At 50.5% G+C, this 18,135-nt stretch overlaps 1 protein-coding gene across 1 annotated transcript in view; it reads right to left on the minus strand.

The window, feature by feature from the left end:
- Positions 1-16,133, minus strand: part of ZC3H4 (zinc finger CCCH-type containing 4) — a 35,533-nt gene extending 19,400 nt beyond the window's left edge. The window contains exons 1-3 of the mRNA XM_068992122.1: positions 15,976-16,133; positions 1,240-1,459; positions 849-959 (exon numbers count right to left, since the gene is read on the minus strand). Coding sequence (XP_068848223.1) covers positions 849-959; positions 1,240-1,459; positions 15,976-16,133 — 489 coding nt within the window. The remainder of the gene's footprint in view (positions 1-848; positions 960-1,239; positions 1,460-15,975) is intronic.
- Positions 16,134-18,135: the final 2,002 nt, after the last annotated feature.

Here is an 18,135-nt window from a genome sequence, read left to right on the forward strand (position 1 = left end):
ACATCCTGTGACAAACCATAATGGAAAAGAATACGAAAAGAACATATATACGTGTATAACTGAGTCAGTTTGCTGTACAGCAGAAATTAACACACTGTAAATCAACTGTATTCAGCAAAATTTTAAAAACTAAAACGGCTGTAACAGTGGATCTTAAAATGCCTTAACCCCTAGTTCCCAATCAAGCTTGTGGTGTTCCCTGCACTCCCTGCCACCCTCAAGTTTAGATTAACATCAGTTCGAATATCTACAATATCTGCTACGACGGGGGATGCTGAACACCGGATACTTTTAAGAACTTAAAAATTTTTTTTTCAATAAAAACCTTAAATATCCATGCTAATTCATCTCTTACTGGGTTTGCCAGGGGAAAACAATACACAAACTGGGCAAATAATTTAAATTTATGCTTAAGCTCAGTGCTATATAACTTCAGACCCCACAACATCTGAAGTGATTTATTCCCATAACCATTTCACTCTCTTGCCCATTTTCTACAAAAGGTCATTTCAGAACAGTGTTAAAGTCAGCTCTGACGGAGACAAATCAACATCTTTCTCAGGGACAGGGGACAGACACGATAAGTCCTGCCAAGGCCACCGCGGAGGTGGCCCAGAGAAGCACCGACTGGGCTCAACTCGGCTCCTGCCCCAGGAGCCTCAGCCTGGCTGAAGTGCTCGAAGTCTCAGCGTCCTCACCTACGAAGCGGGGGATAAAACCAACACCTAATCCTGTGGAATTAAAACCCATGTACAGGGCCATGCAAGAGTGCCCAGCACAGTGCCGGTGCTCAGGAAACGCGGGTGATTTCATGACCCCAGCTCGGGCCCGGGGCAGCGGGGACTCACCGGCGCGTAGGGCGGGCTATACTCTCGGTATTTGCGGTGCCCCTTCTCGCTGGGGCTGAAGTCCGAGTCATCGGAGAAGTCCGAGAAGTCATCACTGGAGGAAGCGTGACGCTGCAGGGACAGAGCAGAAGGTCAGGGCTCCGGCGGCGGGCAAGCCACGTGCCGGCCACAGCAGGGTGCCAGCCAGGCTGCGCGTGGAAGGCCTCACCTAGGGGCATCTAGCGGCAATGGAGCATGAGCTACCACTCTTCTGAAAAGGTCTTTAAACAGTTTGGGGAAAGGAAAACCAGCCTGATTAAGAGTGCCCTCTGGCCTGATGAGCTGAGCTCGGGCCCTGGGGCACTAGGCCGGGCAGGGCGCCAGCAGGCCCAGCGCGCCCTCCGGGACCTACTTTATGCTTGGATTTCCTCCTCTTCTTGGCCCTCCTCTTCTCCTTCTCCCGCTCTTTCTTGCGCTTCCGCTTCAGCCTCCGGTGAGACTTCTCCTCGTCCGAGTCGCTGTGGTGCTTCTCCCCCTTCTCCTTCCGGCTCCTCTCGGGGCCCCCGGAGGTGTCCTGCGTCTCCTCGGCCCCGTCATCTTCCAGCTCGCCTTCTTCCAACTCACCATCTTCCCTGCAAACCAACCCCATGGCTGAGTGAGCGCAGGCTCTGAGGGGGGCCCATGGGACTGTGGGCCAGAAGGGCCCAGGACTGAGGGCGCGAGGCCTGATCCCCGCTCCACGCTGTAGCCCCCGCCCCGACGCTGTTCTCTACTGTCTGCTGAGGTGGAGGACGGGGGGCCCGTGGAGAACAGGCTCAGGTCCCCGGATCTCAGGCCTGCCCTGCCCTGTTGGCTCCACGGCTCTGGGCCAGAGGTGAGGAGCTGGGCGGGTGGAGGCGGGGAAGGGCCCCAGACCCCTCCCTGGAGTCCCCGCATGACAGGGGCAGCAGTGCCCACAGAAGGGCTCCCCCCGCCTGCCGCTGGCCCCTTGTTTCCACCTGGGTCGCCTTATCCACAGCACCCCCCGGCTCCCTGTCCTACGACTTCCTGACTGTCGAATCCCCTACATGTCACCCCGATCTCCAGCACTTTAAGAAACAACCCTCCGCAAGGGACAGATGCTGCTGGCAGGACATTCTAAACATCTAAATATCTATGGGGTAGGGTGGGGTGGGGTGGGGGGTGAAGGGATAGATCAGGTTAAGAAAAGGAGCAGCTAGAAAAAGAATTCAGTTTTTGGAGCCAAACCCACAGACACAGTTCTCACAAATGCAGAAGTTGGTTTAAAAAAATAAACAAGTGTAAAAAAAAGTCCAAATCTCTTGAAGTTCATCATGCATGACGACTGCCAAGTATGTGTTCAAGCACAAAAAACTCCATTAACAAGATCCACAGAGAGAATGAAAAGATAAAAAAGAGTAACATGACAGGCCCAGGACCCAAAAGGCTAACCCCCAAAGGAACTAATCTCGGCAGAAAAGGCCCCTGCTGTTCAGAAGGGACCAGCTCAGTGTGGGAACAAGCTCATCGGGGGGGCTCAGCCCTTGGAGCCTCGAAGGTTCTAAGGGGCTTTGTGGAGAAACAACGGCTGACCTCTCTGAGGATCCTCCAGGGCCTTTTCACACACAGGCTCCCTTTGGGCACCTCCATGCTGCCCGCCTCACCACCCATCAAGGGGACCCTCCCATTAATTCTCACTCTCAATTCAAAGGAGTTGGGGCGGCTTAAAACCCAAGGGTCCAGGCCAACGGTTACTCCGTCGGCAGAGGTCATAGGTAGTTCTCAAACACAGGATGCAGAACCAAAAAACTCCTACTGATGTTTCAAGGCAAACAATACAGCGAGGTGACCCCGGAACCCACCCGCCCGGCGGTCCAGCCGTGCAGGAAGAGTCAAGGCTGGAGAAGGCCGCATTCCTGACAAGTGAGGCACCTCCTGGCTTGGGTGTGGTCCACACGAGAGTTGCTCCATGGGAGCAAAGCTCTCCTGGGAAGAGGCGACTCTGCTGGAATGGCCTCACCCACAGTAAAGGGGCCACCTGACTGGGGAAACTGGTTCTGGCGAGCTCTGAGCTGAGGGAGAAGCTGTTATTCAGGGGCATGGCAAACTTCCCGCGGAGACCTGGAGTCCTGCAGGACACGGAGAGAGCAAACTTGTCCCTGCTGAGAACTTGGCTGGGCGGGCCAGGTCACCAAACCTCAGGAGAAAAAAACAGGGACAGACAAGACTACACAGACAGACGCTTCAGGACTAGGGAAGGCCCACAGACCGACTGGAGAGGATGGGGTTGGTGCCCTGTGAAGAAAAGCTAAAAGGAAAACAGAAGCACCACTCTCCATACTTTAGTCCGGAAAGGGAAAAGTTAAAAGCACCCAGAACCGCAGGGCAGGGAGGGAGGGAACCTGGGAAGACAGGGAGCTGTCTGGGGGCCCAGAAGCCTGGATGAGAAGTCAAAGGTCACAAAGAGCAAAAGGCCCTCCTGGAGCCAGGAAAGGCCTGTCAGAGTGGAAGGAACGGTGGGATACCGTCAACCCTCTTGTTTTCAAACCAAAGGAACTTAAAGGGATGGCAGGTGAAAGGGCGTGTTGAGACCGGACAGATGGAGTGACATGGAAAAACTCAGAAACTGGTTCTTAGCTCCCCATTCCTTTCTTGATTGGTGAGGATAGAAAGGGAAGGGGGAGCAGCTCACTGGCCGCCGCCTCTGAAGCCGTGCACACTGAGCCTCTTCTCTGTGCTGGGTCTCTGAGCACACCCAGTTCTGCGCGGCCCTTGCAGGAAAAGGTACAAATGACAAGAAGCTGAGTCCACAGGGCAGGGGAGCTGAGCCGTCTGGGATACAGGGCCAGGAGCTGAGCCGGAGGGGCTGGCCCCTGCAGACACTCCTCCACCCCCACGCTCATGGACAAGGACGCCCAGGCGCCAAGTCCTGCCCAGGGTCAGCTGAGACCTTCACGTGCGTCCTGCAGTCACACACACACCTCACACTCGCCCAGGGGGGCAAAGACCATCCCAGCAACTCCAAGAGCTTCAACCATCCTCAAGAGAGATTCCACGAGAATGCCTTTTCATTCCACAGGCTTTATCCAAGGCAGGGAATTTCAGCATTTAAATCACTCTACAAAGACTTCTTTTAGCCAAAGACAGCTTCTCTGTATCATCTCTACTAACAGCCCCAGGTAGATCTACAGCTTTTTACAAACTGGGGAGTGAATACTTGAAACTCTGTTCCCTGGGAGCTGATGCAAACTAAATAACATTAAAAAAATTTTCCTGGTGATTTCTGAAGAGGGAACAGGATACTAGAGGAGGCGTGGGAATGAATGCAGACACCTGACTGCCCACTGCTCTTTCGCCTACTCTCTGGCCACGTTGTGCTCTCCAGCTTTTCCGAGGACTGGGCTCATCTCTGGTCACCTGAGTGGGTGCCCCTGGGTAACACTGAGATTCCCAGCTAAATGTCCTGCATGAATACAGGGACTATTTTCTTCTATACCAGAAGGAAAAAAAGGGAGGGGGGGAATCAAACCAACTGGGATGGAGGCAGAAATTTTGTGGGCCACTGACACTGACATGCACAAGGGCTGCCTCCACAAAACAGCAACGGGGTTTAAGTGGTGCCACTTAACAGACTGCCAGCAAAATCCGTGTCAGAGTGGCATTAAATACCGAGGGAGCATGCTTAATAGACTGTGACATAATCCCCCAAGCAGAGTGGGGGAAGCCCCACTGCGCTAATCATTTCAATCTAGACGTGCCAAACCCTCGAGACAAGCACACAGGAGAAAGCCTGAAGCACTGGCCTGGGCAGCGGCCGCTTGATTTCCAGGGCCTGGGCTGGCAACACGCTGGGACGGCTGCACCACAGCCAGCCCGCCAGAGCCACTGGGGACCAGAAATCAACCACGCTGGGAGACCAACTTGGGATGGGCACCCTGGGGGGAAAAGGCCAAATCCCCGCATAGGGTCAATTGTGCCTGCTGCCTCTTGGACTGAGCATCCCGGGCACTTAAGTTTCCCCTTGCAGAGCTGGTGATGGCCAATTCCTCTTTTTGGGTCAAAGAAGAGATCTGGGTGCCCATTCTAAGGAATGCCTACCAGGCCAACTCCACAGGTTCACCACACATCATGGACTTGGCAAAAACAGTAAAGAAACGTCATGCTTCAAAGGAGGCTGGTCTCACCTCCCCCAGTCTACAGAGGGAGCATCCTGCTTCCTTCTGCAGATCAAGTAATTCGGCCAGCTCTGAGTCTTCCCTAGCGTGTGCTCTGGTATGGAATCTGAGCCTTGGTTTTCTCATCTGCAGAATGGAGTAAGTGTAGCACCCCCCTCAAGGGGTTGTGAGGGTTAAATGAGATAACATGGATGAAACCCCTGATGTCGCTAGGGGGCAGGCAAAGAGTAAGTACTAGACACATAGTAACTATTGGTATTAAGAACCACGGAGCAAGAGCACGACCATGCAGACTATCCTCAACAGTTGCCAATCCTTATGGGAAAGCACTTTGTCTGTGGAGAAGCTACAGCCGACTCCCCTCAGGGACCGCTGCTAACCGCTGGCCAGCAAGCTCCTGCTTTCTTTTTGGTCGGTCTATGCATGCGCCATCCTCTGGCGATGACACTGACAGGTCAACACCTCCCCTTCCTCAGCTCTCATCCAGGGGGGTCCAACAAAGTAACCAAGTGGAGGACCAGGAGGAAGAGGCCCAGGGAGCGCTGAGTCCAGGGAAAAGGGAACCAAGGTCCCTGACAGAGATGAGGTTTGGCAACATGGACAACCTCTAGATGAGAGAGCTGGATGGAAGCTGAGAGGGACCTGGGTTTATGCTTCGACCTCATTTATGAGAGAGAGAGAGAGGGGAGAGATGGACACAGAACAAAAAAGATGAAAACCCATGGAGCAGTGGCTGTTACCTGAAGATCATAAGAGCCCTTGACAAGAGGCGGCTAGGTTAATGTGAAGGTCAGGGTCATGATCATTAACTGCCCAAACTCTCAACAAATTGCCTGGGTAGGCTCTGAATGACCCATTAACTAGGGACAAAATTACAAAAATTACAAGGAGGCTCCGCCTCTTCAAATGTTTAACGACAGGCCTAAATGCAGACGTCCGGGATCCCCAAGTCTGACCCGGGGGGACAGTCGGTTACTAAGAGCAAAGGCATGGAACCTTCTTCCTTTACAAAACTGGCTCAGGGCACCTGCCTGAGGAAGGCCCCTGGAGACCTTCCCTCGATTTAGGCCATGGTGAAGCAGCCACAGGGAGGGGAACCTCACTGAGGGATTTTCAGAGGCTGGAAACTCTTGAAATAAGCCTCTGGGTCTTGCACGTGTTTTTCAGTGTCCTTACTACCTAGGTTCATCAACCACAAACCAGGAGCAAATAAGCACTGTGTTTGCCTGTCCCTCAACATTCTCAGGAGTGGTCATAACTGGCTCTGTGATGTCACAGCATTTCCATGGCAACAGGGCCTCATCACAGACCCCACCCAAGCAGCAAGCACCAACCAGCCCTGGGAGATGAGAAACCCGAGCCATACCCTGAACCCCTCACTTCAACAGAAGTGAGACAGCCTGCCCAGTGCCAGGACCCTGCCAGAAACACACCAACAAGTCAACATGGGGGAAACTGGAGAACTCTGAGTCCAGATTGGGTATCTGAGATACTACGTAATTACTGTTAATTTTGTTAGGCATGGTTAAAGTTTTGTAGTAATGTTAAAAAAAAAAATTAAGTTAAAGATTCATACTGAAGAATGTATGGGTGAAATGAGATGAGACTTGGGATGTGCTTCAAAATACTCAAGGGGGACAGAGGAGGTAGTGAGATGAACCAAAACTGGCAAAATGATGTTTAGAATTGTTAAAACTGGTGACGGGTACACAGCAGTCCATGATATTATTTCCTTGTCTCTTAAATACTGGTAGGTTAGAAAATGTCCCTAAGAAAACATGAACAGATTAAAAAAGATGCCCTGGGTGAGGACAATCTCTCAGTCAAGTGAACAGAGCTCATCAAGATCCTCAAGACGTTCTTTCCCCCCAGCAAACAGTTCAAGGGAGGGCCTCCACCAGCCCTCACCTCTTGGCGGTGGTTTCCCCAACTACAAAACCTCCCTGGGCACCCCAGGGCCTCATGAAGTCCAAGAGCCATAGGAACTATTCATGACTAACATCCTGCAGCAGTGATTTCCAAGCCAGGTACCACACTGCTGAGCTCTGCAATCTGTCACCGAAACTCATGAACAAACATATGCAGTAGTGACTCAGTATCCCCATTTTACAGACAAGTAAACTGAGGCTCAGAGATGGGAAGAAATACGCCCACAGGGTCACAGCAGGAAGCAGCAGAACGGGAATCCGAGTTCAGGACTTTCTGACTCCATGGCCAGCTCTTAAACTCAACCCTTGAAACAATTAGAAATTATCCAAAAGAGAGTAATTTACTATACAGACCAACTAACCAAACAACTGCCACCCTGAAGTTTAAACTTGAGTTGGAAAAAAATAACACATAGGTGCAGAAAATAGATCAAATCAAACAGTACTGCAAAAAATGCCAAAGGGAGGCCCTAAGACACCAGACAAGCTCCTTCAACACTCTGCTCTGTTTCAACTGTAAAGCAAAGGCAGTAAAGGAATCTGAGACGGATATATTAATACATCCTCCTGGGAAGAATCCCCCGAAACCATGTAAATCAAGGATTTAGCGTCAACCTGGCCCAAGATACAGGCTCAGGAGTAAATCTATCAACAGGAAAAGACGCTATAAGCCCATCTCCCCAGGCCATCCCACGTCAAACAAACGCAACTGGGACATTCCAAAATATGACCCAAAGAATCTGGATAGTTTAGGGAATAAGAGGTACTCAGAAAGGCCCAAGGAATCTTAGCAAAAAACAGGACTTATCCCAACAGGGACAGAAAGCAGTATTAATCCAAGGAAAGAAATTCCGAAGTCCTCTAGAAGGACTGCTTCATCCCCAAGTGTGTGGCACCCACAAACCTCTGAAGCAGAAGATTGCTGTAGAGCTGAAAACAAGCTGACCAAGTAAAAACCCAGCCTCCTGGAAGGATCTGAGTCAAAAGTATCCTTTTCTTGGCTTGAATAGCTATTCTCCTACTCCCACTTGCTCTGAAAACAGTCTTCTTGATAAAAGCATCTCTCTGATTCAAGTTTTTCCTGTCAAATGAACCTCTGAAATATGCTTCTCTTTCTAGCCACCTTCTCAGGACAACCACTCATTGGATTGCTTAAAGCTGGAAAGATGCTGGCTCTCACCCAAAGAGAGCCGATTCCTGTTATTCCAGAAAGGAAAGCTGAATCACAATACCTGTGAACTAAGACTTCTTGTTGATAATTTTTTTTCAGAGGAAATCAATTTGATTCCATTTAGCCAAGACAACATATTAATATTTTCCTCTTACAAGAGATCTGGCCTTGGATGCCCAGATTTCTTGTTCATATACACAATTATCTGTTTACAATTATTTGTTAACTTCCGCTCAACTGTGGGCTCTGGGAGGGCAGAGAAGAGACTGATAGTCATCCCTGGGTTTCCAAGGGCTCAGAACAGGGCCAGGTATAGATGGGGTGGGTGCTTGGGGTTCAGTCCACACAAACAGGCATCCATCTCAGCCATCCACGCCCACTGTCAATTTCATCAGCACAGTCAGTCATTGGACTATTTCCCAGGGAGCAACCTGGATCACTTAAAACTCTGTAATCAGCAGGTCACTGAGGGGTGACCTCTGATTGCAAACTCACTCAACAAGGTGTTTGCTGAGGGCTTCCTGACAGGCCAGAGGGTAAAGGACAGGAGCCCCTAAGTGACTGCTACATCAACCCAGCAGTTGAAAGCAGCTGCCGGTCAGTCACCTTGCGGCTGCAGCCAGGGCCCCGCCACGGCTGCAAAAAGGCTGTGCTTCCGGGGACTGCTCTGGTGCCCTGAGCGACGGCAGAGCCTGGAATCCCAAGGAAACCTAAGCCCTAGTGTCTGTTAGGAAAATGCAGAGGGCAATAATCCAAGCCACCTGCAGTGGACATTCAGCCAAATAACACTTGCGCCTGGGCCCAGGCTCCCTTGGGTCGGGCCACGGCAGGGATGGGTTAGCTGCCATCCACGTTCACGCTGGACTTCAAGAGGGCTCCGGTTACTCCTAATGAATGAAAACCCCTTTGCTTCAAAAGGTTCAAAAGCCGGGGTATAGAACACAGCAATGATGGAACCCTCAGCAAGTCATAGAGGGGCAGGAGTACAGAGGACTCCCCCCTCAACAACTTTAGAGTTCCCTCCCACTCCCCACCCCCACAACAAAAATAAGCAATGGTGGCTGATGTGCAAGCCCTCCAGGCACTAGGCCCACAACCAGTGCAGAGGCCAGCAAACTTTTTCTTACAGAGCAAAGGAGTAAATGCTTTAGGCTTTCCAGGCCATACAGTCTATGTCCCAATTACTCCACTGTTTAGTGCAAAAGCAGCCACCACTGAGATAAAGGAATGCTTCAATAAAACTCAACATACAAACTTCCACAAAACCACATTTAATCTTCGCAGTACTCTGCTTTCTCTATCCTCTTTCATTTTCTTTTCCCCCAAACACAGGAGGCAAATCAATAAATGAACTTCATATTCCACTAAAGCCTGCCTGCTGCAGTTTGAAAAATACTGTACTAGATCCAGGTTGGCCTCTGGGCACAGAGCTCAGGTCTGGGTATAGGCTGCCCAGGTTCTAACTGCCTCCACACCCAACAGCTCTCTGACCTTCAAAAAGCCGACTTCACCTGTGTTTCAGTTTCTCAGCGTAAGGCTGAAGTGAGCTAATGCAGGAGAGGCACTCAGCCGGCAGGGGCAGGTAACCTTTGACCTTCATATAACAATGCCCAATAGGTATCCACATACCTTTGAGAAGGCCAGGAGACTGCCTTAAGAGTTGAGCAATTCGTGAGGTATAATCAGACTGCCTGACTCCCAAGGCCACCGCCACCCACCACTTCCCACCGTCTCCACCAGAACAGGGCCAGCCTGGCGTGGAGGGAGCAGGCAGCACCCAGGCTCCACGGAGCTTCCTGGCTCCGGAGTCTGGGGTTTCTGGGACCCCTCAACAGGGACAAAGGATCCAGCTTGAAATTTAGCTAGCCGCCAAGCCAAGGTTTCTCTAATGGCTCTGCCTGGGATCTAGCCATTTAGCACAACCTTACCATTCATTTCCAAGGCATCTACTCTGTAGCCAGTACCAGGAGCTGCAGTCGCAGCAACCGGTTCACCGTGGCCAGAAGCCACAGAAGGCAGGGCAGACACAAGAAGGTAACATGAGCTCTGCTAAAAAGGCAGTGGCAACCTTTGCCCAACTCTAAATAAAGTCCCGAGGAGAGACGGGCTCCTTGAACACTGCGAGTGAACACTGTTCTCTGCTCCAAGAAAAGCACGGGACAAGCCTGGCTGCTAAATGAATAGAACCTGAACTGGCTCGGCCAAATCACCACGGGGTGGGAGAACCTTGGAGCTGGGGCGGGCCTTGCTTATTTTTCTGAGACTCTGGTGAGGGCGAAGGACTTGCTTAGGGGGATGTGACTAGTTAGCAGTGGGTGAACTGCCAGAGCCCTCTCGATCCCTTGCTCTCAGGAGGCTGGCCAAAGTTGTAGTCTTAACTCAGGCCTGAACTGCAAAAGATGAATAGGGGAAGTAGCCAGTATGAACTCAATTCAAGAATACTGCAGTGGGCAGCCATTCCCTTCTCCAGGGGATCTTCCTGACCCAGGGATCGAACCTAGGTCTCCTGCACAGCAGGCAGATTCTTTACTGTCTAAGCCACCAGAGAAGCCCATGTCTGTTTTAGCATCTTATAATAATGACACTGAGCAAGTAAATGCTTTTTAAGATTGCTCCCACTGGGGTGCAACCCTAATGGGGTCCTTGCAATTTTAATGAGCTGACCACAAAGAAATCTAAGAGGTGAGAAATTGACTTCCTTCAAAGACACAGATGCTACTCTTACCTCTGTTTACACACCAGACTGTATATTCTATTTAGAGTTCTTCTCTAGCAGGGACAGCAGGAAGATAAAGAAGCCAAGATTCTCTGAATGCTAGGCATTGTGTGGGTGTCCTACATATGCCCATCTGACCACAATGCCCCTGAGGGGAAGGCATTATCCTCAGTGCCCACTGCACACTGAACACAAGCTTATCCATCTCCAAACCCACGCTGTTCCTTCACATCCTGTCGCCACCTCCAATGTTCAGAAGATGTCACCACTTGCCTTACAAATAGCGAGCTGAGTCACCAGTTCACACAGATGATAAGTAACAAAAACAAGAGAAAGATCCTCAACCTGGAGCAATTTGGACAGCAGACGCAAACTATGCTCTGAGCAGAGAGCCGACATACTACTGAAAACGATTCCAACATGGGACCTAACTACAGCTAAGACAGTCCCAAAAGCGGTGTATTCCTCCTGCTCATCAACTGATTCAGTGTCAGAAATGTATTCAAGAAACTGCCCTTGTAACCTCATACTGTTACTAAAGCAAGATAAAAAGCTTTGCACAATGTCTTCAACACTGCCATCTTCATGAACTAACAAAAGTAAAAGGTCTACAGCAAAGACTTGGCCCATAAATTTGGAAGGTCAAATCCATGATACCCAACTTCCAGTTTCACCTTAACTTACCCAAATTAACCTCATATGCCACCCAAACAGCCAAGCCTTTTCCACTCTTTTCACTGGGTTTTGACTCTGAAACGGACCTCAAGCCATGTAACAGGATTCCCTCCACCAGTGAGCAGACTGCTCCTACATGTCTTTCAATCAGCTTATTAAATACCAACTGCCAGAAATCTCAGAAATCATCCTTTTTTTTCCCTTTCCCTTCCTACTGTGTCAGTAGTTACATTACCAAGGTACAGGTGAGCACTGTGCTCAGCACAGCCACTTCACTGTTTGTGCTGAATTATTTTCTTCTAACGGCTTAAGCTGGGCTACAATCAGCTGCTCTGGTCCTAGAAGATATGGTCCACAGGGACCAAAATTAGGTTCTCTGGAATATGGTTTGACCTGAAGCTACCCACAAAGGCTTGGTAATAGTTTCATTAGCAATTTTCACCACAGAGGCTATTTACTGTAACTGGATCTGGCCTACACGATGGGATGTTCTAGGGACCTGACAACCACAAAAACGTAACATAAGTGAACAAGTAAGGCAACCCTGGGACACCCAATTTTCTCCCATCAGGGAAGGGAAAAGATCAAAGAGAAAGGAGTGGAGGTGGAGGCCTTATTCAACAAGCCTGACGGGAAACTCTCCACATTCAACCGGATGGGAACATCCAAACTCAATCAACATCCATCTCTAACTTGCCAGTCAACAGCTGAGAAAGCCTACATTTCTACAGGTGCAAAACAAGGTCCCCTTGAGATCAGCCTTCCTGGTTGAGGATAAGTCAGAGTGGTGGTTTTCTAAAACAGATAGCTCTACTTTAAAAAATTCTGGCTTGTCTGAGACTCAAAAATGTAAACCTTCAGAGCAAATTGAAACCTTATCTGGGAGACAGTTGCAGAAGGTGAGTTAGAAAGCCCTTTTGGGGAATCACATTTTTTTTTTTTCTTTTGAGGAGCAAATTTGAGAGGAGTTAAAAAAAATAAAGGAGTTTATGACCAGAATAACCATGTTTCCATGGTCACAGATGATTTTTGTTTCTACTGGGAGATTTTTTATTTGCTTTCAGATTAAACCTCTCCCCAAGAGAATATAAAAATTTTAAAGATTACAAGTGTGTAAGAGCTACTGTTAAATCAGAGATTCTGAGTGACACCCTTTTTTTTTCCTTTTTTGCAACATCCATTAATTTGAATTTTAACACTGGTACATCAGTTTGGTGGGAAAAGGTAGTACTGTGACATTTCAAAAACGAACACTACTGAGATACAGTTTGACATGACTGGGGCTTCTTGGATTTGATAGGACTTCTTTGAGAAGGAAAAAACAACAAACCCTTGTGTTGATGTGCCTGAGCGTTTCACAGTGTTTGAGGAGATAGTTTAACATTAATGACCGCTAAAAAAATTCACTTAAAAAAGAAATCCAATTTCCTTCACATTTCATTTTAAAAGTAAAATTTTTAAAAAAGCATCCTTCTACACTTGAGTAGCCCTTGACACTTGGTAGGGTCATCTATTAGCATCCAGTTTCTGCTCTTGACTCCTGGAGGAGGAATTTGACAAATGGGAAACTTCAAATGAATGCTAATTTTCAGCTGACGCTATGCACTAGAAAGTGTGTTCAGTTTGTGCTTCAGACTTTTTTTGCAGGAATACTGGACTGTGTGGACATTTCTTCCTCCCACAAAGACTTTTACATACCTAAGATCCTCACGGCACTTAAGTTGTGAACATATCGAGAGAAAGAACAAAACAAGTGGCCCACTGAATTGCACTTTACGTGTTTCCTCATCTAAACGTCAGTGAACTTATTTTCTCCTAAGAACGGAAAAAAGGAAACAGGATCTTTGGGAAGGGAAGAGGGCTGTGTGTTAAAGTTTTCTCTAACAGAGCAGTATGTCAGGGACCAAAAGTGGGCAAGAGGAAAACTGGAACTTCACCGTGTTTTGTCTTTTAACAGAACTTATGCTTGTAAAACATATCAGAAGGAGTGTTTGGTTATGCAAGTCATTTCTGTTGCTTTTTCCTTGTACATGTAGGAGAGAGGGGACTGGGGGCTGGAGGAAGTGTTCTCTCCACCATGGCTGGGTGTGTAACACGTTTGCATCAACTTTTCACGGTCAGGCATGTGCTTTCGAACAAAGGAACAGTGGAGACGGGGAGAGGAGACTGAGGCTTGACACACTTTACAGATTTTGGTGCTTAAACAGTACTTTACAAATGACTTGCTTAATTTAAACGTCTGTCACCATAAAGATATGAGAAAATAGGGTCTACTTGAACCACAATCTTTTGGGTCGGCTGGGAAAAGGGGAGGAAGAACATTAACATGAACACAAGTATCATAAACCAAATTCAGTAACTTTGTCTCCTACAAACGGATGTGAAGTATCCACTTTCTTCAAAGATGAAGGCTGGAGACAAAGCAATGGACTGAAATGGCAAGAGGGAGATCAAGGGCTTGGAAACATATGGGCCTCTTAGGTAGGTTTTTGACATGTTACAGTAATGCACCTTTTTTTTTTTTTGAAAACTGTGTACATCAAATTAAAAAAAACTAAACATTGAAAGGATGTGCAAGTCTAAAAGGGCTCAACAGGGTTAGAATCCTGATTTGAACATATAAATTCACTCACTCAAGCATCACTTTGGTCTAAAGGCGAGGAGGAAGGCAGGCAGGAAAGGGACAAAAAGAGGGAGATAATTGAATTACTCAATAAAAGAGGCTACTTACCAGCCCAACCCATTGTAAGACATACACTTCTGACATAAGAGAACTCCTTAGAGGTCGAATAAAGCGTGTAAGCACCTTTGAGTAAAGCACCTGCCCCAAGAGGGGGCCCGGAAGCCCGACGTGGGCTTAGCGAACAGACCTTTGCTAATCTGTTTATTTCCTTGAACTGGAGTCAGGCTGCGATGGGCTGCGATTCCCAGGACGATACATTTAATTAGAACAAAACAGAACAAAACAAAAAAAAATTTGTAAAAAGCTCACCAAACTGCTGCACTTGTGTCTCTGAATGTGGGTGGCATTTCTTTTAAAAGGCAAAGTATGGTCTGTGAAGGAGAAAGGGAAAAGGGGAGGTGGGAGTGGGGAGAAGGGGCCGTGGTGCCTGGCGGGGGAAGCCCTAGCTAAGACCCCAGTCTAAGGGAGGGTCCTCTGCGACTCCCCAACCCCGGGCTACGACCAGGCAGCCATCTGTCCAGCGCCCTCTTCCTCTCCCCACCCCCACTCCCTCCAAGACTCTCTCCAGCCGGCTGAAACCCTGCTATCATTTCCAAATCCACTCTCTAGCCATCTCTTCCCCTGCCCTACCAGGGAAGAGTGGGCGAACCCCGCACCCCAACCTTCTGCTGGCGCAGGGGAAATGGGGCCCCAACCTCGCGCTGAAACGCGCCGGGCTGGCTGGCCCCTTTATCACCCTCCAGAGAAGGGCATGGGGCGAGCCCATTTCGCACTTAATACAGGGGAGGGGGACGCTCCCTTTCACCACTTGGCAAAGCACAAGGAAACCTCGTTTTTTTTTGCTCCCGGAAGGGATGGCGCCCCATGATAGCCCGAAAAGGGAGGGAACCCCACGAGAAAGAGGGGACCAACTTCCTCTCCTCTTCCAGGCAAGGAAACCAAACCTCAACAGCTTACCCCCCAACCCCGCGCGCCAATAAACGCCATCACCTACCTACGAAAAGCAGAAGGACCCCTCCCTTAAAAAATAGCTTGGGGAAGGGTCTTCGCCCCAAAATGAGGCAGGAGCTTCCAAAGGGGCAAGGGATCACAACCCCCCGCAATTTTTGCCCCCCTAGGGAATAGCTAGGCAACAACTCCCGCCAAAAAGTGTAAAAGAGCCCCAACCGAAAGGACCCCCCCATTAGGATGGAGAAAGAAATGAACGAACCCCCACTTTGTCTCCCACGAAAGCTAGGGTACCTCTCCAAGTAGGGCAGGGCACACCTCCCCCAGGAGAAAGGATACTGCCGGGGGCTGGGAGACCCCGCCAACTCCCTAAGAGCGGGGCTCTGGCTCCAGATCCCCCCAAAGGGTCCGGGAGCCCCTCCCCCATTCCCTTCCCCGAAGCCAGGCGACAGGCAGGCGGGCCCGTGGCTGCCAGCTCCGGGCGCAGGGGCAGCCAGGACCCCCGTGGGCTTCCGAAGCCCCCCCCCGGCGCCCCCTCCCCAGGGCGGGCGCAGGGGGTCCGGGGGGCGCCTCCTCACCTTCCCCTCAGCATGGCGCCCAAAAAAGACAGAGCGAGAGCGAGGGAGAGCGGGCGAGCGCCGCGAGGGGGGGGAAACGCATGAGGCCAGGAGAGAAAGCAAGCGAGAAAGAGCGAGCGAGCGAGAGACACCCACCGACCCCGCCCTTCCTTCTTCTCCTCCTCCTCCTCCTCCTCCGCGGCCCGGCCCAACATGGCCGCCGCCCCCCTTCCTCCTCCTCCTCCTCCTCTACCTCCCCCCGGGGACGCCGCCCCAGCCGGGCCGGGGGCCTGACCTGTCGTCAGGGAGCGGGAGGCGGTGGAGGAGGTGCGGGGTAGCCAGGCAGGCGTCGGGGGGACACAGAGGAGGCGAAGGCGTTGATGGCGGTGGTGGCGATGGCGGCGGCGGCGACTCTGATGGCGGCGGCGGGGGGGTCCCGGGCGCGGCCTCCATAGTTCCTTTGGGGGGGGAGGGGATGTTAATGCACGAAAAAGGACTGCTTGGGCGTAGCGGGAGGGGCACACTTCAGCTCTTGAGGGCTCCTGATCGGAATGGGTATATATTTTTTCAATTTCGGAATCACCTCTGCGCCGACCTCCGCGTAGGCCGCGCGGCCTAGGCCTCCGGGGGCCGCTCGCCGCCTGCTTACTCCGCAGCCCGCCGCGGGGCCACTCGCTCACGGGCGCAGGGCCCTCATCGGGGCGAGAGGCGCCCCCGACACACACACACACACACACACACACACACGCACCCCCGCGGGCCCGGGGATGGGAGACCCGGGGGACACGGACACTGGTGGGTGGTTCGGTGTAATTAGCGCGGGCCGCGCGCGACGGAGCAAGCGAGGGGAAAGGGGAGAAGAGGAGAGCGAGCGAGGGCGGTTAAAAAAATAGGGGGGGGTTTCAAAGAGAGGAAACGGGCCGCGGAGACGGGCCGACTGTCTGTCTGTCAGCCCGCCTAGGTGCCCCAGCTGCCCGGCCCCCGCCGCTGTCAGAAATTCACACAAAATGGCGGCCCGGCCTGGACGAGCCAGGAGGCTAAGGCGGGAGGAAAGGCGAGGTGGGAGGGGGAACTGGGAGGCGGAGGCCGTGTCACGTGTAGCAGAGAGGCAGAGACAGCTCTTCCGATGAGCGGCGGAAAGAGCCGAAGGGAGAGAGTAAGGCCGAGGCAAGGCGGAAAAAGCCGGAAGGAGCTGAGCTGAACTTCGCGAGAGGCGGGAAGAGCCGAAGTTGTCGATGGGGTGGGGCTAGGGAAAGAAAGGGAAGCCCCTCGGTGCCGGAAATAGCCGAAGCGAATCGGGAATGGGAAATAACAAGAAACTGAGGTGATCCGGAAAGAACCGAAGGCAGTGTCGAGGGTGAGTGGCAGGAGGCGGAAAGAGCCGAGTGATGCCCGGCGGCGGTAATAAGGTTTATAGACCGAAAGAGCTGAAGTGTGGGGCTGGTGAAGCGATTAATGACGAGAGTAAAGACTTTGAGGAATTCGCCCGAGAGCAAGCGAGAAGAACCTAAAATTGCTAGGTTTAAGGGAGGCGGGAAGAGTCGAAAGCCTTAGGTGGGAGAACGGGAGAGAAGGAATTCGGGATACGGAGAGAAAATAATAACCGAAAGCTGGAGATCGGGTGCCTGGAGTTGTAGGTTTCCGGAGGATGAAGCTGAACAGGCCCGGAGATGACGTCATTAGAGACCTCTGTCGCTAATGTTATTCTTGGGCGGTGCAAGAGGGCGGGTCTTAGTAATTCTTTGGGAGAATTTAAGAACCTTGAGCTTAGTAGGTAGAAGATCTCAAAAGGTAGACTTGGGAACGCTGACCGGGTTCGAACAGTATAAAAACGTAAAATCTTTTGACTATCACAACTCTTATAAGGGGAGCTACCATTATGCCCATTTGATGGATGAAGACTGAACCTCAGTATCTAGCTAATTGGCTCATGGTTATAGGATTAGCCGTAGGGAGCATACCAAATTTTTAATCACAGCTGTCATTCCATTGCTCCCCTGAAGAAATTCTGTTCAGTGCTATTTATAAGAGGAGCTTCGTTGCATGCTTTTATGAGCACCTTGTACAGGTCGAAGTCCTGTGATGGCCGAATGGAACATAGTTTCTTCTTAATAGAGCTTAGAAACCGATAATGCCACAGGGGAAAAAAACTGGAAGTTAAAGAGTAAATGAAGACTCTTACTGTATTGGCAGACAAGGTTGTTTGAGCTGAGACAAGAAGAGATAATTCCAGGCAGAGGAAATAGATTATTTCAGAATCTGACAAAGCAAGGACCAGTTAGATTCCAAGAACAGAGAAAAGCCTTGTGGCATTAAGAGAAAATCTGGAGGCAGAGGCTGTCAGATCGCCTGCTATATTAATCTTACTATAAAAATTTAAAATATCGCAAACCAGGTCTGGACCACAAGATCTTCAGGAGGGTAATTTGCAATCTCTAGTAGTTTGAAACTGTTT

The sequence above is a fragment of the Capricornis sumatraensis genome, chromosome 20 (assembly GCF_032405125.1).
Source record: "Capricornis sumatraensis isolate serow.1 chromosome 20, serow.2, whole genome shotgun sequence".
Taxonomy (NCBI): domain Eukaryota; kingdom Metazoa; phylum Chordata; class Mammalia; order Artiodactyla; family Bovidae; genus Capricornis; species Capricornis sumatraensis.